This window comes from Copadichromis virginalis, linkage group LG18 (genome assembly GCF_057382275.1).
Source record: "Copadichromis virginalis isolate Kocher_CV1m ecotype Utaka linkage group LG18, C_Virginalis_male_GT1.1, whole genome shotgun sequence".
NCBI classification, from domain to species: domain Eukaryota; kingdom Metazoa; phylum Chordata; class Actinopteri; order Cichliformes; family Cichlidae; genus Copadichromis; species Copadichromis virginalis.
In genome coordinates, this window is record NC_140635.1 from 15,599,544 (window position 1) to 15,627,334 (window position 27,791).

The following is a 27,791-nucleotide window of genomic DNA, read 5'->3' on the forward strand; positions in this document are numbered from 1 at the left end:
GCTGACAACCATCGTCTAATAATGTTTTCCCTTTTGAGTGTGCAGAGCGGAGGGACACAGCTGGAAAGCTGCGCAGTGATAAATATATTGTGGGATACACTGCAAATAAAACACCATCAGCGTGCAACGCAGTGTGCGTGGGTCCTTATTCCTGTCACACTTATGTAATATGATTGTGTATCCTTTTTATCTCTTAGTAATTCTTGATTATGTCTTTTTTTGTCTTTATTGCTGAGTGTCTGGTTTTGCTCATTCTGTATCTTTTTATCTGTTCACTTTGCTTTTCAATATTGATGTTTTATGATGTTGCTTTGTATCCAGTTTCACTTGTTTTGCATCTGCAGGTTTTATTTCTCTTTGCCGTTGTTGGTACAGGTTTGTGGTTGTTTTTCATTCTGTAGTTTTGTCTCAATTGTACTTTTGCACTTCCTTCTACTCATTTTATTTCATGATCGTGTAAGCACAATAGACTGACACTTTGCACAATTCAAATGTAATTTTTTGCGGGGGGTTAAAGTATTGGTCATCTTGTTGCATGTCTTTGTGGCCTTTTGACTTGTTTCCCAAATCAGAAACTGCTTCTTCTTGGTCTTTTGGGTAATTCATTCGTCTGGCTTCTCTCTCCTGTGTGGATACCAAGAAAGAAACTCAACTGGAGATTTAATTAAAGCAGCTCAATATTGATACCTAAGCTTTGTTTAGCTGCTGATAAAAGGTCGCGTGGCTGACTGGAGGCGTTGCTTTCAGTTCATTGGTTCCCTGCGGCGATTTCTTGTGTGTGCTGTCCGTGGTCCTGAAAGTAAACAGCATCGCCAGCGGGCCACGCCTTTTTTTCAGTCCAGTTGACAGTCTTAACTCGACCAGCATGCAATTTGGGCTTTTTAAGTAGCACATGCAGGAATTCAGATGTTAAAGTTCTGACTAAATGTGAGTCACGCACATCACGCTGCCCACTCAGTGCCTCACAAATTGCGCACAGCAGGGGACCGGACCCTGTACCTTCTGGAGCGTCTGAAAGGCGCAGGCGCAAATGTCAGAGTTTTATGAGTAGTTTCTTTTTGGAAACAAAGTCCCCCGCACGCACGCGACGCAAAGACGTGAGGAGGATGTTTTTTCTTCCATCACATCCCAGACTTTGAAAATCTGTCTCCTCCCCGCGCTGCGTCGATGCACTTGTAGACTAAACAGCTGTCTCACTTGGCTTTCTGCGTGTCTGACGAGGCGAGAACCCCGAAGGTACTGACACCTTCATCATCATCATCATCCTCCTCCTCCTCTTCCACCTCATCGTGGTGCCGCAGCAGCCAAAGCGGTGAGTTCGTCCTGCAGCAGCAGCAGCAACAACAGCAGCAGTAACGGCACCTGTCTATTTTTCCCAGGACGGGCTTTTCTTGTTTTTTTAATTGTCTTAGGAGTGAAAACAAGGTAGAAACACCGCCGCAGAACCGTAAATGCCGATGGCTCCATGTGCAGACATTTGCGCAGGTGAAAATTAGGCATCGGTAAGTTGCTTTGACTTGTTTTCCGGGGCGAACGCAGCGCGCTCTCACTCACATCTGTGGCTTTCGATGTGACTGGTGAATTAAGGAGGCATTCAGCTGAAGCCTGCAGGTCTTTAAAATGCTGTGTGTGTGTGTGTGTGTGTGTGTGTGTGTGTGTGTGTGTGTGTGTGTGTGTGTGTGTGTGTGTGTGTGTGTGTGTGTTTTATTGAAAAATGGGAAGCAGTGAATCCGTTTCGAGTGAATGTGCCGTGAAAAGGGGAAGGCTGACGGTTTTTTTCCTGCTACATGTGCAAGCGAAGGTCACACACATGCCTGATGTGTTAAAGATGTGCGAATGTGGGAATAAAGGAAAAAGACAGGGCAAAAAAAATCGCCCCTTCTGTGCGGTTTAGCGAAGGAGAAAGCAGCTGTCACTTACTGTGTCTTGTGTAGACGGATTTCTTCTCCCTGTGATATGATAGAAATCAACCGACGTTTTGCGATCCGCGGTATGTGGGCCATGTGACCTCTGTGCTTCAGCAAAGGAACATTCATTGAATGTATGTGGAGGTTTTGGATTGCGGTACACGTTCACGGCATTGGAAGTGGGTTGATTGGACGCGGTTTTCTCGGATCGCTTTGAATTGGAAATGATGTATTGATGCAACACAATGTTCTGGGGAATTCAACGCACATACAGGGGAAGAGTTCTGTAAAATCCCCTTTGCAGTGAAAATAAATCTTTAAGGAATCTGAGCTGGGTCTCAGATTTTCTCTCTTGTTTTTGTCATGCATCTGCTTATAGACACAAACACACACAGAGAGTCTTTTGGTTGATTGGCATCTTGGTGAGTGGATGTGTTTCCCAGTGTTTTCTTTTCAGCTTTTGTTGACATCCGTGCCAAACAGATGTGAGTAAAAACTGTTATAGCTTCGTCTTCTGCTCCATGCAGTGAATAATCCTGAATAGTCCCATGGCTGCAAACCTTCCAACATTTCCTGGTGACTCAGTACTGAGCGAAGCAGACTCTCTTGGCTTTCTTGCCCTCAGGGTAGTTCTGCCCGTCTGTTGTTTTCTGCACCAGAGCTTTCTCAGGACCAAAGAGACATTGATTTGCTCTACATAAGGCCGTTTTTAACTTCATTTGAAGCCCAGAGCAGCGTGACTGCTTTTGGGTTAAATAGATGGAGTGTGGGGAAAAAGAGCGGACCAATCATGCCAGTCCCCGTACCTATCTGCCCCTCTCTGTTTTATTTGTGCATTTCGGTTTGATTGCTCACCCTGAAAGTTTGCTTTCAGCCCTGTTGGACATATGTCTTCCTCCTCTGTATCTCTGGATTTTTCCTCTGAGCACACTCTGTCCTGTTACTTGATAAAGCATCCGAGAGATGCTTTAGAGGTAATTGGGTTCAGTACAAGAAGGAGGGGATGCAGAGTGGAATTTGTTTCTATGTGTGCATGAATTATCTTTAGGAGAAGGTGTGCATGTCTGCTGGTTTACTGGTTGTGTGCTTGTTATGCGTTTCTGGTGTTGCTGTGTTTTGTGTTAGCAGTGAATCATTGTGTTTTCAGGAGGCTGAGCGGATGAGTAAGACATGAAGTCAGGGAGGTTCGGGAGGGGGATGTTTTAAATTCTGACCCGAGGCACATGAATTTTATTATCTTAAAGGAAATTTAGAAGAATCTTCCAAATTTCTTGCCTTTTGGAAATCAATTTGTCTTCCAAAAACCCATGTTCATGTTTTAATTTAGTGAATAGATGATGACATCTCTTTTTCTGTTGTTTATTTACTCAGTAAAATGTTGCCTATGTGATTTAATCAAAGTGTGGGGTGCTTTAGAGACAAAATATCAAATCATGCACACCCACTGAAGGCCTGTGTTTGTTTATATGTTTGATGTGTCCTAGTATGAGAGTTAAGTTGTGCTCTGCAGTATAAATCAGGGTGTTTTTGCTTGTTTATATTCATGTTACACAGCTTAGGCAAACAACAAAATCCAACATTTGATGGAAATGTATAGAAATGCACTGAAGGGCTGCACCTGTTATTATTTGATATGAGTTGACAACTGAGCTAAAATAACCTGCTGGTTAATTAACTACTTAAATTCATTGTTTTGATACACACACCAAAAAAACCCCCATCTAATTGTTCTTTTTCTATTTTTAAGTGACAATATTATCTTTTTTCTTCAGGGTTACTAATTACCTGAAACAATACCTGATGACAGAATTGATTCTCATGCGCATGCGCATTGTTAAGTAGGACTGTGTGAGGCCCGTGTAAGTGTGTCAGAAGGTATGAAGGTATGGTAGGAACAATAAAACACATACTTTAAAAGCAGAAGGGTAGGAAACATCCAAATTATTTAATAGAGTTGCTCCATAAAACGTCCAAAGATTGCCTTGAATAAAGGTTAAAATGAAAGATGCCACAGTGTCCAAAAACTGTTGTGTAACTCTTATAAAATCAACTCAGTATGAATAAAGGCATCAGGAAGCATTTCAGTGTAATTTGGCTTAGACTTTAGCATTAAATTAGCCACTAATTATATTTATAGTACACAGTTCTTTCAGTCTTTAGAAGTGCACTGTGATTTAAAGTCTGTTGAATAAAGTCTTGAAAAAATTAAAAATAATATTTTTTTTAAAAAAGATGACGTTACAGGTCATTCTGGCTTTGTGTCTCGTTTACACAGATTCATTCACTTCATCTGACATGAGCAGTGACGTCAGCACTTGAAATAAAGCAGAAATTCTCAAGAACGAACCATTTTAGTCGCCACAATTAGCAGCAGTAACATTATTAGTTTACACACGTGTATCTGCAAATTGCGATTCTTGTTATGACTCAGAAAAACTTAATGATGTTGTTGAGTGATGGTTGTTGTTTCTTCTTCTAGTGTTTTTTCTCTGTGTGCTGTGTTTCAGAGCCCTTGATGAAGCACGGTGACGCTGTGGGGAGCATTTTTAGTGCATCCCTTTGAAAACACACAGGCACACACACACACACGAAGATAGCAAGGAGCCTTTTGGATGCAAACACTTCCCAGGGGATGATGAGAGGCTTCCTGCTGACTGCAATCTTTCTGTTGCCCTTGGTGAGTAGCTTCTGGGCACTTATCTGTATGTTGTCCAGATTTGTGTGTGTTTGTTTGTGCGTTTGTTTGTGCGGGTGTTCAGGAGCATTGGAATGCATATATCCATCCATACGGGTATGTTTAGGTCTCTGTTATTATCCTCCTGTTCCTCAGCTTGAGCCTGGTTTATTTTTATATCCACACTTTTGCTGATGTGTTTGTGACAAGCAGTAGAAGGATGGAAATCACCCCCATGCACACCACATCAGCATACGTTACAGATTCAGGATCAGCTCATCATTAAGGCAAGCACAAAAACAGATGGCCTGACTGACCAGAGAACTACCCATCCATCTGCCGTGACTCACTTTTCTGTGGTCTCATTGAAATGAAAAGCAGAATGGAAGAGTTGTGCAAGGTGTGTGGGAGGAATTATATTCAGAGAACTGATGCAGCATAGCAGCTCTTTCCTTGGCCAAACCACACAGATGTAGAAATTGCTTTAATATAGTTAATATCGTCCTTTTCGTGATGATGGTTTCTTTTTGCCTTTGTAGCTGCTAGTAAAAATTTCACAGCAGTGCCAGCTGATGATGGTGACTCAAATGAATTCATAAAGTGACCTGGCAGCCAGAAACATTGTGTCCAACCTTGAAGTCACCGCCCCCTGACATATGTGAAGTGCTTCTTCAGCTGACATCTTTGAACAGTGCCCATCTAAGGCTGACCTTTAGCGACTGTTGTGGCAGATATGTCTGTGGTGATGTACTTATTATGTGTCCGATGGGTCTGTACAGTGGGCCAGTGGTCTGCGACGTCATCTGAGAGTTATTATCTGTGTTGTGTGGTTCTGTGGGTGCTACTGAGTTATCTGGCTCTCGTAAAAATAGCCTCGAGGGGGGAAACTGAATTCTGCAGCCTCAGAATGGAGGCCATATCTGGATAGACATCTGTTTGAGAGAAGAAGAGTTACAGGGAGCAGAGATTAAAAAGCACGCTTAGAAATATATTGATGAGCCCTGTACTTTTACGCAGCTTAGTCATGCCTGTTTTATGTGTCTTTTAAAATCAAATACAAAAATTGTCACGAGTCGCTTAGAGGTTCCACTCGCAGGACTCCTGGGTAGCGTTCAAACGGAGATAGTTTATTACAGATCTTCACCAAGTGTATGTACAGACAGTGCGAGGTTAGTGCTATATACAAGACGTGAGGGGCAGGGGTCCAGGCCTCCAGGGAACACGGGGAAATCACACACGCGCTCAAAACAGCCTCTCTCCACTCCGCTAGCGACCTGTCACTCCTTCCACACTCCACACGGGGAAACACGGGGATGGGTCCGGGGAATCTAGGAACAAAGGAACACGTTAAGTCTCTGAGACAGAGGCACGGCAAACTTGAGCTAGGTGTGTACTGACAAGAGCCTTCACAACAATCCAGCGTTGAACAGCTGATCTCCTCCTTCTAATATACCAGCTGGTCTGATGAGGCCCAGGTGTGCACGACCCGGGAAGGCGTGGACCGAGGGCGTGAACCCGCCATGAGTTCCGCTCCGGCAAAACAGGGGAGAGGGAGAGAGAGAGGAAAAAGAGAAGAGAAGGGGGGCTAGGAGTGAAGAGATGCTGATCAGCGCCTTGCCGATCCCGCAGGTCGTGACAAAAATGTTGATGCTCATAGTTCTACCATCAAGTTTAAAAAATACTGATTTCACATTATATACTGATATTTCCGCATTTAAAAAAAGAACTTGAAAAAGGTGCTAATCACAATATTAGCTGTCTTATTGTGGCCTCAAGACCCATCACAAAAGTCTTTAAGGTACCAAGGTTTAACAATATCTGAAGCTAATGTTAGCATAAAGATTATCATTAAGAACCATTGACTCAATAACTGCTTAAAGCACATTCTTTTGTATATTAGAGCTACGATGTATTAAAGTGGGTAGAAATTCTTGCTAATATTGTGGGTTTAGATCACAGCAAGCAACATTATTGTATAAAAAAAAGGCTCTGAAAATCCAGTGTAGGCTGTGCTAAAGCTAGCAACTAGCAAGGGAAGTCAAATTAAAGCATTTAGCAGGTAACAGCATTACTGCCCCCAGAAGCTTTAGGACTCCAAAACAGAGCTAAAAGGAAAACTCACAATGCTGTCTGTCCCATGTTTAGTCAAAATACCACATGCAGGCTTGTTTTGTTTTGCCACACTGCAGGGTTGTAGTCAATTCAAACTGATGTAAATGGCAGACCTACAGTACAGTACCTTTGGAAGCTCTAATTAAAGAAGTACCGATACCAAGTAGCAGAGTAAACCAAAAAGTTTTACTTCTATTCAGTTTTGTAACACAGAAAGATACTACTAAAGCTATAGGATAAAAACACATCTCTGAATATTTTATTTCCCATGTACATTTATTTTCTCTCGCACAAAACTGCATAAACAACGTTACAGTTATTTTAATGCTTCAATTCTAAACAACTATGATACTGTATTTATGTATGTTTCCATGAATATTATGTATATTTGTAGGTTTTGCCTTTTTCTTAGCAATCTCTCATTTTAAATCATAATTGTAAATTTTGGTCAAGCTATAAATTAAACAGTTAACTAAGATCCAAGATTCAAAGATTCAAGATTCAAAGTGTTTATTGTCATATGTACAAAGAAAAGCATTTGTTTGTACAATGAAATTCTTTCTTTGCTGTCCACAGGCAGATGCCCGGTTAATATATGCAAATTGAAATAGAACAGATAAAATACAAACAGTATAAATAAATAAATAAATAAATAAATAAATAAAGACAAAATTTAAGTGTGAAATAGATATTATGCAAGATGACCTGCATATGTGCAAAAATTATTATTACTGTTAAAATAGGTTAGCTGTTCAAGAGACTGATAGCAGTGGGGAAGAAGTAGTTGTTGAGGTCCTCATCAATGTTCCCTCTAAGCTATTGCGCACTGCTGGCATGATTGGGCACAGAAAAAAAATCTAACTTGAATTGAAATTAAAATTAATACTTTAACAATTCTGTTTTGCAGTGTTAGTCAGTAAGTGACTGGCTGCTCCCGTATAGGATTAGAACGATGCCACCTTATCCCATAGTCCAGCCAATAATGCGATTCACATTTGTATATACCGGTAAGCAGCTAATCAACATCGTTGACAGGCTATGACAGTGTCCTTATGCCGACACCGGTGTTTTAGCTAGCAAAGCGGCGTGGCTGATGTGGAGTGAAGCCACGTTAATGACAACGTGCACAACCATTGGAGATGTGAGCAGGACAGACGGAACAATTGACGGGTAAAGTGTGGACTTTATACCAGTTTTGATTTTGTGTTGATAGGCCACGTAAAACCAGAGTTATGATAAAAATATATGCAGTGTTTGTTTTTTTCCTGAATGCAATCGTTGTTTATATTTACTGCGGGAAGAAACGGTAAAAACAGTGTTTTATAAGGAAAACGCTGGAAAGCCTGCGAGCAAAAACACCCTCCACCCCTCCCAGCCTTTCCTACTGGTGGAAAAATGTACCATGTCGACCAATCAAAAAATGATATGGCAACATGACATTTAGTTGTTTAGGAAGGGGGAAGTTTTAGCAGTGGCGGCGGTGTTTTGAGATGTGAGAGATTTTCGACGTTTAGCGCAAATCTTGTGTAGTTAGTGTGTAGTGTAGTCAATAGTTGTTTTGTGTGTCAGAACAATGAGGCGACTACTGAATGTTACAGGTGTTACAGGAGTGATACATCTCCTGTTGTCAGGCCTGCAGGTATCAGGCTGTTGTTCTCCTTTATCTCATAGTGGACAGGAATTATTTTTTGGACCACCACAAATAATTTGGGTGGCATCAGATTTGATGCAGAACAGCTGATTGTTCTGTAAACAGTTTGAAATGTTTATTTAAAAAAACGCCTTGGCTGCATTTTTAGGTAAACAAAAACAAAAACAAAACTCAGTTACTTTTTTGAAGAAGTAACTAGATAATTAATTGCCCAACATTGGTCATTATATACTGTATTTTGCAGACATAACTTAAGAGTTGTCTGCCAGTCTGGACGTGATAGAGCCACTGGTTGCTAGGGAAAAATGTGTTTTCCCCGGCTGGTTAGCAGTGGTTCCTGGAGGTTGTTGACTCTTACTGGGTACAATCAGAGGTTAAAAATGTGCTGCTCAAAAAAATGCCACAGTTGACTGTCATTTCTTTTTCATGTTTCTCTACAAATACTCAGTAACTTACATATGGAACAACTTTTACTTTGAAAGCAAACAGTCTCCAAAATGTAAATTTTTTGCCAGTACACTATCTCCGAGCTAAGTTTTACATTTCACATTTTTATTTCCATTTTTTAACAAAAAGAGTCTGTAAATAGTAATCAGTAAATGTGTAAAAAAAAGTAATATGGAACACATTTTCATTTTAAAACAGCACATTATACTGTATTTTGTTTGTTTGTTTGTTACAGTGTAGGCACTGCTTTATAATGAGCTTAAAAGCATTTTGATTAAACATCAGGTCACATAAGTTGACCGTATTTCATATGATCTCTTTTACTAGATGTATAACTGTGATAAGACTATGTCAAAGCTTAGCAAGCTTACATTTTCAGGCACTTAAGTTAGCTTGTTGTCAATTGCAGCTGAAAGTTACTGACATCAACAGCACACAGCACTAGACACCAAATGTAAAAATTACTTCTGGTATCATGCACTCACATAAAAATGTCCTCAAGCATGAATGATAACAAAATAAACTCCTGTAGCATGAACTTGCAATGCTTTCATAAAGTATTAGCCTTACTGAAGTTACTCTGCAGATAGAATCAGTAAACATCATTCTGAGTAATCATCACTGCCTGCAAACATTATGTTTACTACACTCATAGCTACATCTTTGGATTATTTCATGCAGAAATACAATTTTAAAGCTTATTTGGGAACAGGAAACGGTTCATATACATACATGCACACATGCACAAAACAGGTGAGTAACTTGAAATGGAATGAACAGCACATTTCATACTGTCATCTTACAGGCCTGCCTGCATTCATGCTAAACAGATATTAGTCATCTGCATCCAATTATTTCTCATTTCTGAATCTTTGCCTACACTGTGTGCTGACTCCTGGCTGGTAACCTGCTGCTTAGCAACATGGATGCTTGCGATGGGTACAGAGAGGTCTTCCTTTAAAACACTCCACTAGTTTTATTGAAGAATACCAAACGGTTATTACAACATGAAGAAGTGTGTGTGTGTGTGTGGGGGGGAGCTTGCTTGCTTATTTTTTGCCATCACAGAGAAGTGGCGAAATTATTTGCATTTAACAACTGTTGCCCTTTAAATGGTAATGTGCCAGAGAATGGATAGCTCTAATAATTTTTCACATTATTCCTGGAGTGTTTCAAAATTCTGCTCTTGTGCTGAAAGATAAAGGAAGGAAGTGAGTCCTAGGACATCTTTACAGTCAGCTGATGACCCATCTTATCTCAATACCGATGCCTGAAGTGAATTCATATCGAAGAGGAGGGAGATAGAGTGATGAGTCAGCCATGGCTCAGAGGGCTGGGATATATTACACCTATCATTTCACCATGAGAGCAAAGGAAGGGTTGCAAGAAAGCTAAAGGTGCAAAATAGAGATTGGCCTTAAGGGAGAGTGCGGGGGTACATCAACAGAGAAGATGACAGACATACTGTAAGTCTACTGCCTGAGAGTAAATAGCTTTCCTCACTGCATCATGGAGGAAGATGATATCTTGTTTACTCCACTGTGGTGGCTTTTGTGTGCCCTTTTAATGGGCTTTGGTTTTAGTGGTTAGCAGAGGATGTCTGAAGGACCATAATTTTGGAACCACTGTCCCAATCCCTGGTTGTGTTAGAAGATTATTCCCAAATTTAGTTAGTAACTCAATGGATACTCAAAATGGATAAGAGACAAGAGGATGTTTTATTACAATAGATCTTATTATAACAGTCAAGCAACATCTCTTTGATCGGGTTAGAGTTGCGCTTGAGAATGCAAATGTCCAGCACAGCCATCCAGTACATGTTTTTTATCCTGCCACCTCGCTAGCAGAAACCCAATTGCACCCGTATGAGAATAGCACAGGTCATTATCCTGATAATTCACAGTGAGCAAGTGGACGACATGGTCTTCTGCAGAGCACCCACACCAAAAGCAAACAAGCAAAAAGAGTGTTTCTAGTCAAATGCATCTGATGTGGACTATATTTCCCGAGTCTCCCCACATCAGTGTGTGCGCTTGTGTGTTTTCTTTAGGTGGCCTCCGAGTCTGAGCACTGCGTAATAAAGCGTGAACATGATAAATGCATGGAGAGGATCGCAATGCACAAATCAGATGGAGAAGAATATGGTAAGTGAGGATGCGTCCCCAAGTGTGGGTATGCAACGTTTTCATATGTTGCTTTTCATTTCTGTGCTCCTGTGATTACATGGTCTACGCCTCGGTCAGCTCCAAAAACACAGATCTGCAGATGAAAGTCATGAATAGCTTAATGGGAATTAATGGAATGCAGGCTTGTTTTTATACTCAATGATCTGGCATTTTTCATGCTTGAAAAGGTCATACAGGGACATGTAAGGATGAAAGATGAATGGAGCTGTATTTCTGATTCACATTGCAAATGCATTACCTCAAAAGGCCAGTCATGTAGAGCAAAGAGAAAAATGTTTTCCTCGAGTTGCTTTTGTATTTTATCCACGTCACTTTTCAGAAAAAAACCCCAGAGGAAACTTGTAATGTGGGCCCTGGAAACAATTATTTTCTTGGCTATGGATTGTGGTTTTCATTAGCGACTGCTACAGGTCTCCTGCTGCTTGAAATATGCGCAGCAGACTACAAATCCCAGACTGCACTGTGACTTACAGCTTTGGTGACAGTAACAGAGCCATGAAAAAAAAATAAACACAAGAAAAATGTAAAAGATTTAGAGTGTAAGATAACAAATTTAAGGAGGAGAGGAGCTGTAAGGTCAGCTCGTTTTTCATCTGTAGATTTAAAGGTCGGCCCTGTAGTCTCCCTGCGTGCTGCACAGCAAACTGCATTAGGTTCGTCTGTTTTTATCTGAGTGTTTTCGCTTTATCTTTGCACAGTATGAGGTGGTAAAGTAGAGCTGTCATTTATAAGCAAATGTGAGCACAATTTCTCACACTTAAATGATTAAAATGAGGCATTGTGTTATTTATTCCTTCAGTCCTCTTAAAGATTATCAGTTTGTTTATTTTTTCTTTCAATTTTTTTGTAGCACAAACAGTAGCACATATTGGCCAGCCTTGAACCTTTAACCGATCCCTGTCTCCTCCCACGCCTTTAAAAGAAGCCGTCCTGCTGCTTTCTGCTGACAGCAAATCATTTGTGAGGAAATAAAACTGCCAGGTTTGCAGAAATCGGACATGGAGGTTTGAGAAAAAGCGAAGAGAAAAATGAAAACAAGGAAACAACAAGTCAGACAAAGCATAGAGAAGCTGTTATGAGGAGGCTTTTTTTCTGATTGATAAAAATTGATTTCTAAACAAACTGATTTATTAACGGATATCAACAAAAACAGTCTCCAGTTTCTCAATTAAGATGATTTGCTGATTTCAGTTGATTCCAAATAGGTTATCTGTGGATGTTGGACTGTGCAGATTTTGATAGCGCTTCTATGACCTTTAGAAGGTCAAATTGGGCATCTTTAATTTATCACTCTTTTATTTGTTGTATTGTATGGATTGGGCATTCTGTTATTATTTTATTCCCTCATTGCTCTGCAACACAAACAGTTTGTTTATTTTTGTTTTTAACTTTCAGTTTTTAGACCGCAGTAGCACATAATAGCCAGCCTTGACACTTTAACTGATCCTCCCCTCGCTGTAAAAGAAGCCGCCCTGCTGTTTTCTGCTGACAGCAAATCATTTGTGAGGAAATAAAACTGCCTGGTATGCAGAAATCTGACATTTCTTTCATTACAAATTAATTATCTGTGGATGTTGCACTGTAAATGTTTGACAATACTGCCGTGGCCTTTGGGAAGTCAAACCAGTTGATCGAATCTGCTTCAGAAAATGAAATTATACCAGTCTTGTGAATCCAGCCATGTGTTTTTTGTACAAATGTATTTTACATTTACGTGGACAGTACAGAATGTGTGATGTGTGATTTTCATATGCTGAATTTTTGAAGCCCGGCAAATACTATGAGATTTTGCGTGAGATAGGGACAGGGAGCTTTATTAAGCCAGTTACCTCTGTAGCTCAGTTCAGCTCATTTGGCTCAGATTTGCCCTTTAAAAGGTAATTGGCTTTGTGTCCGGCTCACCAGACAGAACCAAAACAGATTAGAGAGCCAAGCAGAGTAGAGAAAGCACTGCAAACACACCGGACACATGCACAAACTCACATATGCACATGAACAGATAACCCCCAGTCACAAAGACACTCAAAGTGCACACAAATCAGACTTCTGCCTGCCTCTGCAGCACTATAAACCGCCCGAGCATAAACTAGAAAAAGGGGGGAAGGATTGAGAAGAGATGGGAGCGGAGAGAAAGACAGACAGAAATTAAAACTGTGAAACCAACACATAGAATAAAAACAAAAATGTTGAGCATCACTCAAGCATTGAGACAGATGAATAGCAGAAAATCAAAACAAAGCAGAAACCGGTAAATGGAAATGAGCTAAGAAATTGTCTGCTTCCAGCTTGATTCAACTGGGACACCAGGGGAATTAACTGTATCACATTAAACCTGCAAAAACCTCAAGAGTTGCTCCTTTATAAGGTACAGCTTGCAAAAACTTATACTTAACCATTCACCATTTTCCTGCAAAAGGAAAATATAGTTGCGAAACAGGCAAACAAACCAGGGAGGGCATCACACTGTCACCCTTTACCATTGCTCTATTCACAGTTTTCAGGGTAACATATGGAAATGATTTCCAGGAAAAAATCCTTTCAGGCAAGAATGGAGAACAATAGAATAGTTCTGTTTCCTGACGGTTTCCAGATTTTGTGTGTTTTTGACATTATTCCTGATCACTGAGTGTGTTTTTTGGTTCCACAGGAATACAAACTGTTAAAACAGCATCAGCCCTACAGTGTGAAATGATGGGCTTTTTTCTGCTGCTGGTCAGACAGAATCATTTGTCAGCTCTTTTGACAGCAAGGGCTGATACTCTCAAGGGTGTGTCTGTGCACAGATAAATGTTAGACCAACTAAAATCTGTCATTTTGGCTCTGACAGTGCATGTTTGTGAATAAATGCAGGTACTTGTGCCTACCTCCTTCCTCAACATCCTCTTTAATGGTCTTTCCAGTGAATTTAGAGCATAAAAGGCGGCGAATAGTGCAAAATACACAGAGTTAGAATAGCTATAATTAATGTTTATATACTAAAACATATATCCATTGATAATAAAAGATAAATGTGCAGCAGAGCCTTATTGACTTTTACCTCACAAATTCACTGTTCCTCCAAACGCTCACTGCTCAAAGAGCTGGTCTTTTTCTGCCATAGCAGGCAGTAAAAGTGCTCTGGAAACACATCGTACAAGATCTGAGTCCAACAGCACACACACAAAACAGCTGGTGAACACAGTGGATCATTAAGCATCTAAAAAGCCACATGAATTTTCCTAAACGAGTTGGAGGAGACCAAAAATGGAGCTAAAAGACTACAGGGAACCCATTGCAATCATTTCAAGTCCTTATATTTTTCTCACCTATATATCATTCACACCTAGACTGGGCCTTTGTACAGTTATTCAGTTTGTCCATTTTCTGAAACAAGCTGTTTTAGCTCCTTTGCCTTTAATTCCATTGTTTTCATTCTACTTCTGTTGTTTTCATTCAAATTCTTTTCTTTTCATTCCAATTCCATTGTTTTGATTCAAATTCTGGTCTGTTCATTCTAATTCCGTTGTTTTCATTCAAATTCTATTCATTTCATTCTAATTCCGTTCATTTCATTGAAATTCCGTTGTTTTCATTCAAATGCTGTTGTTTTCATTCAAATTCCATTGTTTTCATTCAAATTCCATTGTTTGTTCTCAAATTCTGTTGTTTTCATTCAAATTCCGTCGTTTTCATTTTAATTCCATTGTTTTCATTCAAATGCTGTTGTTTTCATTCAAATTCTACTCTTTTTATTCAAATTCTACTGTTTGTTTTAGAATTCTGTTGCTTTCATTCAAACTCTGTTCTATACATTCTAATTCTGTTGTTTTCATTTTAATTCTGTTGTTTTCTTTTAAACTTCCATTGTTTTCATTCAAATTCTGTTGTTTTCATTTTAATTCCATTGTTTTCTTTCTAATTCTGTTGTTTTCATACAAATTCTGTTGTTTTCATTCTATTTCCATTGTTTTGATTCAAATTCTTTTCTGTTCATTCTAATTCTGTTGTTTGTTTTAAACTTCCATTGTTTTCATTCAAATGCTGTTGTTTTCATTCAAATTCTACTCTTTTTATTCAAATTCTACTGTTTGTTTTAGAGTTCTGTTGCTTTCATTCAAACTCTGTTCTATACATTCTAATTCTGTTGTTTTCATTCTAATTCTGTCGTTTTCTTTTAAACTTCCATTGTTTTCATTCAAATTCTGTTGTTTTCATTTTAATTCCGTCGTTTTCATTTTAATTCCATTGTTTTCTTTCTAATTCTGTTGTTTTCATACAAATTCTGTTCTTTTCATTCTATTTCCATTGTTTTGATTCAAATTCTTTTCTGTTCATTCTAATTCTGTTGTTTGTTTTAAACTTCCATTGTTTTCATTCTACTTCTGTTGTTTTCATTCAAATTATTTTCTTTTCATTCTAATTCCATTGTTTTGATTCAAATTCTGGTCTGTTCATTCTAATTCCGTTGTTTTCATTCAAATTCTATTCATTTCATTCTAATTCCATTGTTTGTTCTCAAATTCTGTTGTTTTCATTCAAATTCCGTCGTTTTCATTTTAATTCCGAAGTTTTCATTCTAATTCTGTTGTTTGTTTTAAACTCCCATTGTTTTCATTCAAATTCTGTTGTTTTCATTCAAATTCCGTTGTTTTCGTTCTAATTCTGTTGTTTTCATTCTAATTCTTTTGTTTTTGATCAAATTCTGTTCTTTTCATTCAAATTCTGTCATTTTCATTCAAATTCCATTGTTTTCATTCAAATTCTTTTCTTTTCATTCTAATTCCATTGTTTTGATTCAAATTCTGGTCTGTTCATTCTAATTCCGTTGTTTTCATTCAAATTCTATTCATTTCATTCTAATTCCGTTCATTTCATTGAAATTCCGTTGTTTTCATTCAAATTCCGTTGTTTTCATTCAAATTCCATCGTTTTCATTCAAATTCCATTGTTTGTTCTCAAATTCTGTTGTTTGTTCTCAAATTCTGTTGTTTTCATTCAGATTTCGTCGTTTTCATTTTACAGTTTTTCTCAGTCGCTTTGGTGCGTTCCTCAGAACACCATTAACATTTGCACAGCAGTTAGTGCATTTCCCAAAACAATTAGTGCAAACTGCAAAACCTAGTGGATAGCCTGCAAAAGCACGTCACATGCACAGAATTGATTATCCATACCTCAAAAGCAAGTATCCATGTCAACGAAACAGTCAGTGCCATCAAAATGAAAAGTCTTGACACCATCTTTATGAACAAGATAGTCAAATGGCATTGTCATGTTTCCACTATGACAGTTTATAATTTCAGTGTTTCCCATTGCAAAAACAATTGGTGACACCTGAAAATGCTGACAACAGCACTATGGCCTACCTGTACAGCCATCTGAAATGTGCAGTAAAGTCACTGTAGATGTTATGGGAGTCTTGGGAGTAACTAAGACACTGAATACGTACGTTTCACATTTCCATTGTGTAGAAGTGTTTGTAATCCTACAGAATTGTGCAAAAGAAAAATATGCTACAGTCACTTGTTCACTGTAGAATACATGTAAACATAAAATCACCCATTTGGTAGAGCCTCCTCATGAGTGACAGCTGTAATTCACCTGAGATCAATTGTTCAATTTCGGAGACATTTCCAGGAACAATGATACAGAAAGGTATAGGATTTGCTTGACAGATGGCCAATATTTGGCATGTGATAACTAGTTCAACAATTTTGTGTGTGATGACTTAAGCAATGGATGTATGACTATTAGTTTTATTGGGAATGACTATTCAGCATCCATAGGTATGATTACTTTTGACTGACATGACATAAGCAAATGGAAATGTCAGAAAGCAGCAGGGAAATGTATGGAAGCAACTGATTCATGTCCAAAATCATTTGCAGTTTGTTCAGAGAGAGGAGAAATTGCTACTATGATGTGCACAAATGACTGAGTGTTGTGGAGGTTGAACTAATAGTTATGAGAATTTCAATTCTGATCTGAGAAACGCACCAAAGCGACTGAGAAAAACTGTAATTCCATTGTTTTCATTCAAATGCTGTTGTTTTCATTCAAATTCTACTCTTTTTATTCAAATTCTATTGTTTGTTTTAGAATTCTGTTGCTTTCATTCAAACTCTGTTCTATACATTCTAATTCTGTTGTTTTCATTCAAATTCTGTCGTTTTCATTTTAATTCTGTTGTTTTCATTCTAATTCTGTTGTTTTCTTTTAAACGTCCATTGTTTTCATTCAAATTCCGTTGTTTTCATTCAAATTCCGTTGTTTTCATTCTAATTCCGTTGTTTTCATCCTAATTCTGTTCCATTGTTTTCGTTCTAATTTTGTTGTTTTTATGCAAATTATTTTGTTTTTGATCAAATTCTGTTCTTTTCATTCAAATTCCATTGTTTGTTCTCAAATTCTATTGTTTTCATTCAAATTCCGTCGTTTTCATTCTAATTCCGTTGTTTTCATTCTAATTCTGTTGTTTTCATTCAAATTCCGTTGTTTTCATTGTAATTCTGTTTTTTTCATGCAAATTCTTTTGTTTTTGATCAAATTCTGTTCTTTTCATTCAAATTCCATTGTTTGTTCTCAAATTCCGTCGTTTTCATTTTAATTCCGTTGTTTTCATTCTAATTCCGTTGTTTTCATTCTAATTCCGTTGTTTTCATTCAAATTCCATTGTTTTCATTCAAATTCCATGGTTTGTTCTAAAATTCTGTTGTTTTCTTTCAAATTCCGTCGTTTTCATTTTAATTCCGTTGTTTTCATTCAAATTCTGTTCCACTGTTTTCATTCTAATTCTGTTGTTTTCTTTTAAACTTCCATTGTTTTCATTCAAATTCTGTTGTTTTCATTTTAATTCCGTCGTTTTCATTTTAATTCCATTGTTTTCTTTCTAATTCTGTTGTTTTCATACAAATTCTGTTGTTTTCATTCTATTTCCATTGTTTTGATTCAAATTCTTTTCTGTTCATTCTAATTCTGTTGTTTGTTTTAAACTTCCATTGTTTTCATTCGAATGCTGTTTTTTTCATTCAAATTCCATTGTTTTCATTCTAATTCCATTGTTATCATTCAAATTCCATTGTTTGTTCCCAAATTCTGTTGTTTTCATTCAAATTCCGTCGTTTTCATTTTAAAATGTGTGTGTCTGAGAAAATATAATAGAGCCGTCTGGAGCATGTGGAGAAAGAACTCTTCAAAGGGGTAATGCCTCGTTTTAGTCAAGTAGTAACACTGGTCGGTAATAAAATGATCTGAGATTGGTTAAGAGAGGTCATAACATTTGAAAGTTGCTTCCTTGGTTTTTATCATTTTGCCAAGAAAATGCTAGATATCTTTAGAAACTGAACTGTTTTACCACCATTTAAATTTTCCTGAATTCTTAGTTTTTTTTTAATTTTAGTTGCTCTGTTTCCTTTCCGTTGCCTGTCAGCATGTGATTGGATGTGGGACAATCTTACCTGCTGGCAAGCGGCCAATGTTGGGGAGGTTGTGGAGGTTAACTGTCCGGAGCTCCTTCATGACTACACAGTCCCTGAAGATGGTGAGTGGCAACACCATATTCGGATAGTCTTATTTGAACATCAAGTTTCTTTTCATTCAGCGCAGTTTTATTCAGGCATATTTTTTTATTTGCAGAAATGGGGAAGGTCAGTCGTAACTGTACTGAATATGGATGGTCAGAGCCTTTTCCTCACTATGCGGAAGTCTGTTTCTTCTATGACAACACTACCAAACTTGTAAGGCTTTGTGGATCTTTTTATTCCATATGGCATGTACTGTATATCAAGTACACAGACTCATTCTCTGTCTTTCTCCATTAGGATCCATACTACGCATCAGTCAAAGCCCTCTACACAGTCGGCTACAGCACGTCGCTTGTGTCTCTGACTACAGCCATGGTTATTCTCTGCAGGTTCAGGTGAGCTTTCTGAGCATCCATCCATCCATCCATTTCTAATCCATCTCCAGAAGTCCTTCACCCCAGCAACACTTTCAAGCAGATTGGCATGCCCTGAAAATCTCCAAAGGAAGGTGTCCAATATGGACCCAGATGCCCCGACCGCTTCAGCTGGCTCCTTTTAAACACAGAAAAGCAGCAGTTCTGCTCTGAGCTCCCTTCAGATGTCCGAGCTCCTCACTTATCTCTAAGACTTTGCTAAAAGCATTTTGGAGTCCACTTGGGTCCTGGTGACAGATGTTGCAGATGATTGCAGATGTTCTTGTCTCTGCCAGGTTTCTTAGGACTCATCCGTGGAGACTTTACATTACAATGACCAACTATGCACCCTAGGCAGTGAATTTCAAGCAGACTTCAAAGAAGTATAACAGAGCTGATTATGTCACTATGATGTCTCCACAGCTGTCCATGTATGCGACAGGTTCAGGCCTAGCTACCCTACACAGGAACCTCATTTCACTTCATTGTATTTGTGACCTCACTATTTCTGTCATTGCTCAGATCCCATGACTTTAGGTAAAGGTTGGAACTTTGATGGACTAGAAAATCAATCATTGATAGGAAAAATATGTTCACAATTTTTTTAACTATTTAAATAACAAACTTGAGTTTGTGACAAAGTTTATTCAAAAGTAGCTTTTTTGTGTGTTTGTTGTTTCAAACATTCAAGCAAAAATCTATATCATTAGTCCAACAGGAGAAGAATATTGTACTTTGATCAATTATTACTAGAAGCTTTGATCATTATATAAATCATTATATTTATGTATATTCATTGAAAATAAATATCTTTAGATTCTTTAGGTTCTGGCTCTATACCTTTAGTTTCAATGACGGGCTTAATGACAGAGTCTTTAAAATTCACCCTGTTTTTACTCACTGACTAAAAGCTTGGAATCATGGAAGGGTAATGATGCGCATTTTATAGACAGTTTATTCTGAAAGGCATTTATTGGATTGTGTTTAGTTATTCATAAAGTAAAACCTTAAGCTTAAGAGGAAAATGCAAAATTCTCTTTACTTTCTTATTGCTACACAAATGCCCAGTGTGTGTGTGGGAAACTGTCAGACCTAAACCTCCCTAATGCACCACCAGATGGGTGTGGCAGTGGTTGTTTTAAGGCCACCCCACCATAAATCTTAAGGTTCAAAGACACCAATAATATCCAGTTGCAGCTTTAACATGTTTCTATCTTAGAGGTCCCTGTTCAGGGACCAGCCCTTATCTGTTATTAGAGCAAAGCTCGTCAGCATTTTTAAGTTTGCAAACACGGCACATTCAGGGATTTTTAGTTAAAGTTGCAAGAACAGGCTTTCAGATTGAATTCCACAAGGTTTCATGTGGTAATTTCTAAATCATCGCGGAGCTGGAAGGGTTAAACAGAGTACAGATGTAAAGACAAGATAAAGATGTGTATATGTCCTTTCTCATCTCTCCAGGAAGCTCCACTGCACCAGGAACTTTATTCACATGAATCTGTTTGTGTCCTTCATTTTGAGAGCCATCTCAGTCTTCATCAAGGACGGCGTGTTGTACGCTCAGGAAGACAGCGACCATTGCTTCGTGGACACAGTCAGTAACAACAACCATATATATATATATATATATATATATATATACTATGTCGGCATCATAATACAAACTTCACCTGCTGCTGATGGTGTTAATCACTTCCAGAGGAAGCAATTGTGACTGCTGTTTTAGTGATTAATGGAAAATTGGTAGTTTTCAGTTTCCAAGGTTAATTAGATCATTAATTTTAATTTAAAGCCAATTGTTTTAAGCTGAAGCCTTTAATATTCTAAACAGTCCCTGCTCTGACAAAATAAGTGGACACTAGAGTCAGTAAAATACATGTCCTGGTTTATCGGGTGTACCACCAAAATCCAGCCAATCAGGTTATAAAGAAAATGGGCATAAAAAAATATGGCCAGGCTTGTTTTGTTTGAGATACAGCGAGAGCTCAAGAACGCCTGAGAAATACGTCTCCTCCAGCGTTTCCTGTTTGCCGTTCACCTTTGAAAGAACTTCAATCAGATGCAAATTTTACAAAAAGCAAACATGCTATTAGATGACTAATACTCCCTGATTACAAATGCAGAACAAGCTCTTAGCCTTTGTCTGATAAGAATACATTGTTCACTATTGTTAAGCAGCCATGATAAATAAACCTAATTAGATGCGCTAATGGCTTTAGCAAGACCAGTGGAAATCTTCTGCTAGAGTCTTATTAACATATCAATGGCTACTTTGCCCTTTTTTTCCCGTTTCTTTTTTTTTCTGAAATCAAACACTTTACCACTGTTGCCCTGGTGATCACAGGTCATTGTCATGGCAGTACAGAGAATCAGATCAGTCCTGTAATTGGTTGACCCCACAGTGTATATGGACTTTAGTCATTAACACAGTGTCATCACATGACACTTCGCCTGGCATGTAGGTGCTGGGGGAGATCATTTGCATATTAGCTCATCGGGTCGTGCTAAATATTTAGGGTTATTACCGTCCTGTGCGGTGCGCTGTCGCCTTGTTGTTTACATGGATAATGTCACTCTGACATTTGGGGTCTATTGCTTTTGAATAAATAACCATTGACCATTTAAACACAACTTTTCTGTTTAGAGAAGAAGAAACAAGATTATCATAATTAACTTCACTGAAATTTTGAAGATTATTTTTCTTGTTTAGATTAATATTGGTACAGAATCTTCTAAGATAATAATTGTTTCATACAGATAGGTAATCACAACTTATCTCCTAACGTGTCTTCATATGCAGGTGGCATGTAAAGCAGTGATGGTTTTCTTCCATTACTGTGTCATGTCCAACTATTTCTGGCTGTTCATTGAAGGTCTGTATCTCTTCACTCTGCTGGTGGAGACTTTCTTTCCCGAGAGACGCTACTTCTACTGGTATACCATTGTTGGGTGGGGTAAGTAGACATTTTTGCTTGATTATCATTATTGCCATAAAGTGGTGACTAATTTACATGACTGGCCATTTTATTACTATTATATTCCTTTTACTATATATTCCTGTTTAACAGCTTGTTAGTGCAAATATTTAATATCTATCTAGCTCATTTGTTGGGATTTTCCTATACTCCACCTCTAGATCAGCGGTCTCCAACCTTTTTTGCGCCACAGACCGGTTTATACCCAACAATATTTTCACGGACCGGCCTTTAATGTGTCGCGGATAAATACAACAAAATAAAACTAGTACCGGTACAGAAAAAAAGATTTATTCATAACACACGTGAAAACCGAGTTAACGATCAAAAAGATAACAAAATAACGCTGAAAACCGACAAAAACCCTGAAAACCATACATTTCACACCTGAGCCTAAACTCTTGCGGCCCGGTACCAAACGACTCACGGACCGGTACCGGTCCGAGGCCCGGGGGTTGGGGACCGCTGCTCTAGATGGTTCACAGAGAATGTTTTTGAAAAAAGACAAGAAAATATCCACTGAGCTAAAGAAAAGCCGTGTTGATGCCAGAGGTCAGAGAAAATTTGCCAATCTGCTTTGAGCTGATGGGAAGACAACAAATAGCAGTTGTTATAAATCTAATATGCAGAAGAGAATCTCTGAATCAAACCCTGAAGCAGATGGGCTACAGCAGCAGAGACCAAACTGGGTACCTCTCCTGTCAGCTAAATACAGGAAGCAACAACTCACATTTTGATGAGTCTCAATTTCTGCTGCTACATTTGGATGAATCAGAATTTGGTGTAAACAAAATGAAAGCTTGGATCTTTCTGCCTTGTATCAACGGTTGACACTACTGGTGGTGTTATGCTGGGGAGGACATTTTGGGGCTCCTTAGTACCAATTGAGCATTGTTTAAACTGCTAACCACGTCAGTCACTTTATGACCACTGTGCCATCTTCTGATGGCCTCTTCCATCAATTCAAACTGGTTTTTCGAACATGACAAAGAGTTCACTGTACTCAAAGTCATCAATTCTCAGTCCAACAGATCACCTTTGGGATGCGGTGGAATGAGAATGTTATGCTGTCATATCAATATGGACCAAAGTCTCTGTGAGGAACGTTTCCAGTACCTTGTTAATTTTATCCCGTGAAGAATTAAAGACATTAATTAGGCAAAAGGGGACCATTGCTGAGTTACTAATCAGATTGTGAATTTTAAAATTTGTGCTGTTTACCATTTAAAATTTTGTTTATTATCTATTATATCTTCTGCACTGTATAGTTTTGATAAAAGATTTTTTTAAAGCAAGTGGTGTTTTCTTTCTCAGTTGCTTGAGGTCTTGTTTAAACTTTTTTATAGCTGTTTGTTTGCCTTTGAGAGATTAGTGAAATTTGCCATTAAATGTTTTAAATATTGGCGAAACAAAGCTGAAGTAGGGAAATACGCAAATCTGATTGTGATTGTAGCCTTTGATACAGGGTATATCAGAAAGAATCATCCAATTTCAAAGTGCTTTAATTCCACGGCTGTTCTATCAAAACTATCAAAACATATATTGTTAGACAGAGAAGAGTCGTGAGTTTCACGCGGTTGCAGGTAAGTAATGTAACAACAGCGGTGGCTGTTCAGACTTGGACTTGGCTTTGAGATAAGCCGTGCATCTGGAGGGAAAAACGTTGAGTGCCTTAACTTTATATACATGTATTTTAAATTTGTTCATTACTTTAAAAATATAGCCTTTTGAAATCGGATGATTCCTTTTGATTCCTGTGTTTATGTCTAAAGACGAGATTTGACTAGTAGCAACTATGGCAGTCACATTAACATTGTGCATTTTATTTCTGTTTTACTTTTTCTGTTTTTTTTATTTCTGTTTTTTCATGATTACAGGAACTCCCACAATTTGTGTGACTGTTTGGGCTGTTCTGAGGCTCCATTTTCATGACACTGGGTATGTCTGGACTCCTCTTCCCCACCTTTAGTCACTGAAACTAAGTGCATATAATCTTTCTGCTGCTTTACAGTCCTTTTCCACTGTAATTTAGAAGCAGAGATTATACATTATATTACACAATATTTATTGGATTTTGTAGTAACTATTAGTTATGCTCTAGATTTCAGAATCAGCCAATATTTGATTTATTATGAATACATTTCAAACAGGGCTCGAGAGCCATGGAGTAAAACTCAGTATCCATTAATACTGGTCTTCTTATATTATATTAGATAATTACACATTATTAGATACATTGTTTGATAATATCAGATAATGTTACAATAGATTATAATATTGGTCACTTTTACAATGATTTTTATCTTTTTTTGCTTTTGGTGCCCTTTAAGCAGGAGCCTCTTTTATGTGTGAACACTGGCACCTGTAAGTCTTTTTCCATGTGAAACTAGTTGCTTATTAACGATCACAAAGAACCGTCAGGACTGTTATATAAACACAGGTGTCATATTATTAGCCACACAGGCCAGAAAACCTCTTTTAGTTTTATTAAAATCATTTTTTAATAATATATTTTCATTAAGAAATTTACAATATAATTAATGTAATCAGTGTAACTGATATTGACAGAGGTTTGGTGATGTTTACATGAGAAGTTTTAGCCATTCTTATTAGCAAAATACTGATGACAATACTGATAATATTTGCCATTATGAAATTTCTCCCTTTGTTGGGTACGTTAAGCCTCTGTTGAGTGCTCGGTTATTGCATCCTTTTTCATCATTTTTGAGCACAATATGTGATGTAATACAAGTGTAAGAAAACAAAAAACCATCTGATAGTATTAAGCTAAGTTTGTAACTCAGTTTTTCATTCTCAGTTATTGAGAGTTTTTCCTTTCATTTTAAATCCTCCTCACTAATTTGAGTATTTGGTGTATTATAATTGAAACCTGGCTCATTGTTTGGCAAACTATGAGGTTGTGCATTACCTAATGTCTGAAGCATGGTGTATGATTACTGAAATGTACTGTTGGCCTCCAGATGCTGGGATACGAATGAGAACACTGCCCTCTGGTGGGTGATCAAAGGACCTGTGGTGGCATCTATAATGGTATGACACTTACTGGTTGCTCATTCAGTTTTCCTTTTATTAACTTGCTCACCTGCAAATGCAAAAGCTAAATGTCAAAGGCTTTCTTACAGTGGCCCCAGTTTAAATCCTATCTATCCTAATGTGGTGTGAAACAAAAGGGAAAATAATTTTTTATAGACAAGCGTGTGATTGAGTAGACCAGTTTTAAAGGCAACCAGCAACCTCTGCTTGCTACTTCCTCAGGAAGAAAACCAAGCAGAGAAGGGAAAGACCTAATGTTCAACTGACCGCAGTGAAAATATTTTCTGTTTCATGTCAGATCAATTTCGTCCTCTTCATTGGAATAATCGTGATCCTGGTCCAGAAGCTGCAGTCGCCTGATATCGGAGGAAATGAATCGAGCATTTACCTGTAAGTTACAATCGGTGGGGTTAAACGTGAGTTCAAAAATGTCAAAATTTGGATGAAGAATTTATGCTTTAATAAATTTGATTGCTGCAGTTTTCTAGATCTTGCAACCCTGCTACTCACAGAGCTAGGATTCAGAATTTTAAGTTAAGGCTGGCACTATTACTTTTTTTCATCTTGTCAAAAAATCCCAAAACCAGCATCAAAAGACCAAAAAGACCAAAACCTACAACCAACTGACCCTACAGAAGGTACCATCTGTATATTAAAAGCTGGGTGATATTTTTATAGATGCTAACATATTAAATGCATATGTTGCACAAGGGTTATTTTCTCTCTTGTGAGTGTCACAAACATGTCAATCCAGCCATTTTTTGTAATACTCTGTGATAACCTCTGACATGTCTGCCTAGATTATTTTTTTTTAAATTTCAGATTCATTTGTAGAACCCAGTGTCAGGAAGTTTGAACCTCATTATGGAGTTGTACTGTATCCAGACATCACTCCTGCTCCCCTCCCATCGGATAGTATCTTTGGAGGCCCAGCAGATAATACTTTTGTCTTCTGCAGCTTAGACCTGAGTGTGCATGACCGAGTGTGGAGATGTGTGTGCGCGTGACACTGTGCGTCTGTGTCCCTAAAGACATTGTCTTTGTTGTATTGTGTGTTGTCTTTGTGCTGTGTAGCAGCTGTGCTCAGAAATGCTTCAGTGAGCCCACACAGGCTGTTCAGCATTCGTGCAGGATGTCAGAGTTATCCACCATCACACTGTAAGTGTGTGTGTGTGTGTGTGTGTGTGTGTGTGTGCGTGCGTGCGTGCGTGCGTGCGTGCGTGCGTCCGTGTGTGTGTGTCAGTTTCTGTCTTCTGTTTACTGCATGTGTGTGTGTGTGTGTGTGTGTGTGTGTGTGTGTGTGTGTGTGTGTGTGTGTGTTTGTATCTTACACCAGGGGCTCTTAAAGTTTTAGGGGTTTTTAATTGTCAATGCATTACCTCACTCACAAAACAGAACAAATCTAATCAGTGCTCATGCTTTTGAAAATGTTCTAATCAATAAGTTATGAAAGGACTCATTTACGGTTAATTTCTGTTTGTTTAGATTTATATTTCTGGTGCTGTTTTTTATTATTATAGTTACTATTAGTTGCATATCTCCTTCCATTATGATAAAACATTTAAAAGAATTTGACATTTTGGGATATTGTTTACTTGTTTTCTTGCTCAGAGTTGGATGACCAACACCTTTTTATTAGCTAAACAAGAGTAAACAGTATAACCTCACTATACACTTTTAATCCATAAACTGCCAAAAAAAAAAGTTTAGATTCAGGTAAATATAGACAATGTGTTAAATATTAAGCTGTGAGGATTCAGAAATATCTAAATAAGTGTTTGTTACCTGAACTTGCACTGTTAAAAATAATAATATTTTTTTAATAGTGTAAGTTTATATTAAGAAAAAACAGTATGTAGAAAATTTCTGCATTTCAAAACATCACATATATTTTTAGAGATTTCTTTTTACAGTGTGCACTTTCTCTATTCCCACTTTAGGTGCTAAGCTAGCGTCACACTAAGTGGACAGATAAACAGGTGACCTTCTCCTGTAACTCTCAGCAAGAAAACGAGTCAAACTCTAGTTGTGAAACTATTTCATAAGGACCCCTGGCGACACTGGACCGCACTGTAGAAACCACTGTTTTGCACAGTTGTGTCCACCAAGTGTTTGTCTGTATTGTGCCGTTGATATTGTGCGTCAGCCAGTGTTCCATCATACACGCCACAGTGTAATGACACAGCTTTATGTGACTGCCATAAAGTATCAAACACAGCGGCAGTTGAGTGCGTTCTTGCCGGTGTCTTGACCTAAAAAGAACTGATACATTAAAATAAACCTCAATCGTAAAGTTAAGAATGGATGTGTGGTGCTATTTTATTTTTCTGACTGTCAACAAATCCAGTCAACTACTTCTGACCTAATATTATAGAGCTTAAACAGCTGGGCTATGCTGATTTTTAGTCGCTAAAACTGGGCTAAGCAGTACAATTTTTAGGTGATTTAGAATATTTATTTATGCATGACCGTGTATGTGAAACTGAAAATAAACTGTAGTGCTTGTTAAAAAAAAAGTTCATCTAAAAACAGGAGAACATCATTGATCTTTTTTTATATATACTGGCTAGAAATGAGGGGCTTTAGACTACAACAAAGCAGTTTGTTGTTGGTTTTGGTCTTTTCAGTGGGTTTGTTGACATTAAGAAAAATACAGAATACCACCAGCCTTTACCTCGAACACTTTAAGTATTTATTAAATCCTCTTTTTTTATACAAAGCTGAGGATTAATATATTATTATATTAATATATAAATTTTAATATATTTTTAATATATCAATATATAAATTTGCAGCTTAATGAAACATTTAAGAAACAGTATAGTAGTGAAATGTGGCACAGCATTACATCAGCAATGCATCTCTAGCGTCAC

General features: G+C 37.9%; 1 protein-coding gene across 5 annotated transcripts in view; it reads left to right on the forward strand.

Moving 5' to 3' along the window:
* The first annotated feature begins 983 nt into the window (after positions 1-983).
* adcyap1r1a (adenylate cyclase activating polypeptide 1a (pituitary) receptor type I) overlaps positions 984-27,791 on the forward strand; it is a 34,049-nt gene continuing 7,241 nt past the window's right edge. The window contains exons 1-12 of one of the 5 annotated variants that reach the window (XM_085438362.1): positions 984-1,502; positions 4,415-4,584; positions 10,842-10,935; positions 18,383-18,493; positions 18,589-18,689; positions 18,774-18,871; positions 20,351-20,483; positions 21,690-21,843; positions 23,742-23,802; positions 24,846-24,915; positions 25,217-25,308; positions 25,993-26,076. In XM_085438362.1, coding sequence (XP_085294488.1) covers positions 4,540-4,584; positions 10,842-10,935; positions 18,383-18,493; positions 18,589-18,689; positions 18,774-18,871; positions 20,351-20,483; positions 21,690-21,843; positions 23,742-23,802; positions 24,846-24,915; positions 25,217-25,308; positions 25,993-26,076 — 1,043 coding nt within the window. In that variant the 5' untranslated portion in view covers positions 984-1,502; positions 4,415-4,539. The remainder of the gene's footprint in view (positions 1,503-4,414; positions 4,585-10,841; positions 10,936-18,382; positions 18,494-18,588; positions 18,690-18,773; positions 18,872-20,350; positions 20,484-21,689; positions 21,844-23,741; positions 23,803-24,845; positions 24,916-25,216; positions 25,309-25,992; positions 26,077-27,791) is intronic. The other 4 variants (XM_085438363.1, XM_085438364.1, XM_085438365.1 and 1 more) reach the window with 4 other exon arrangements.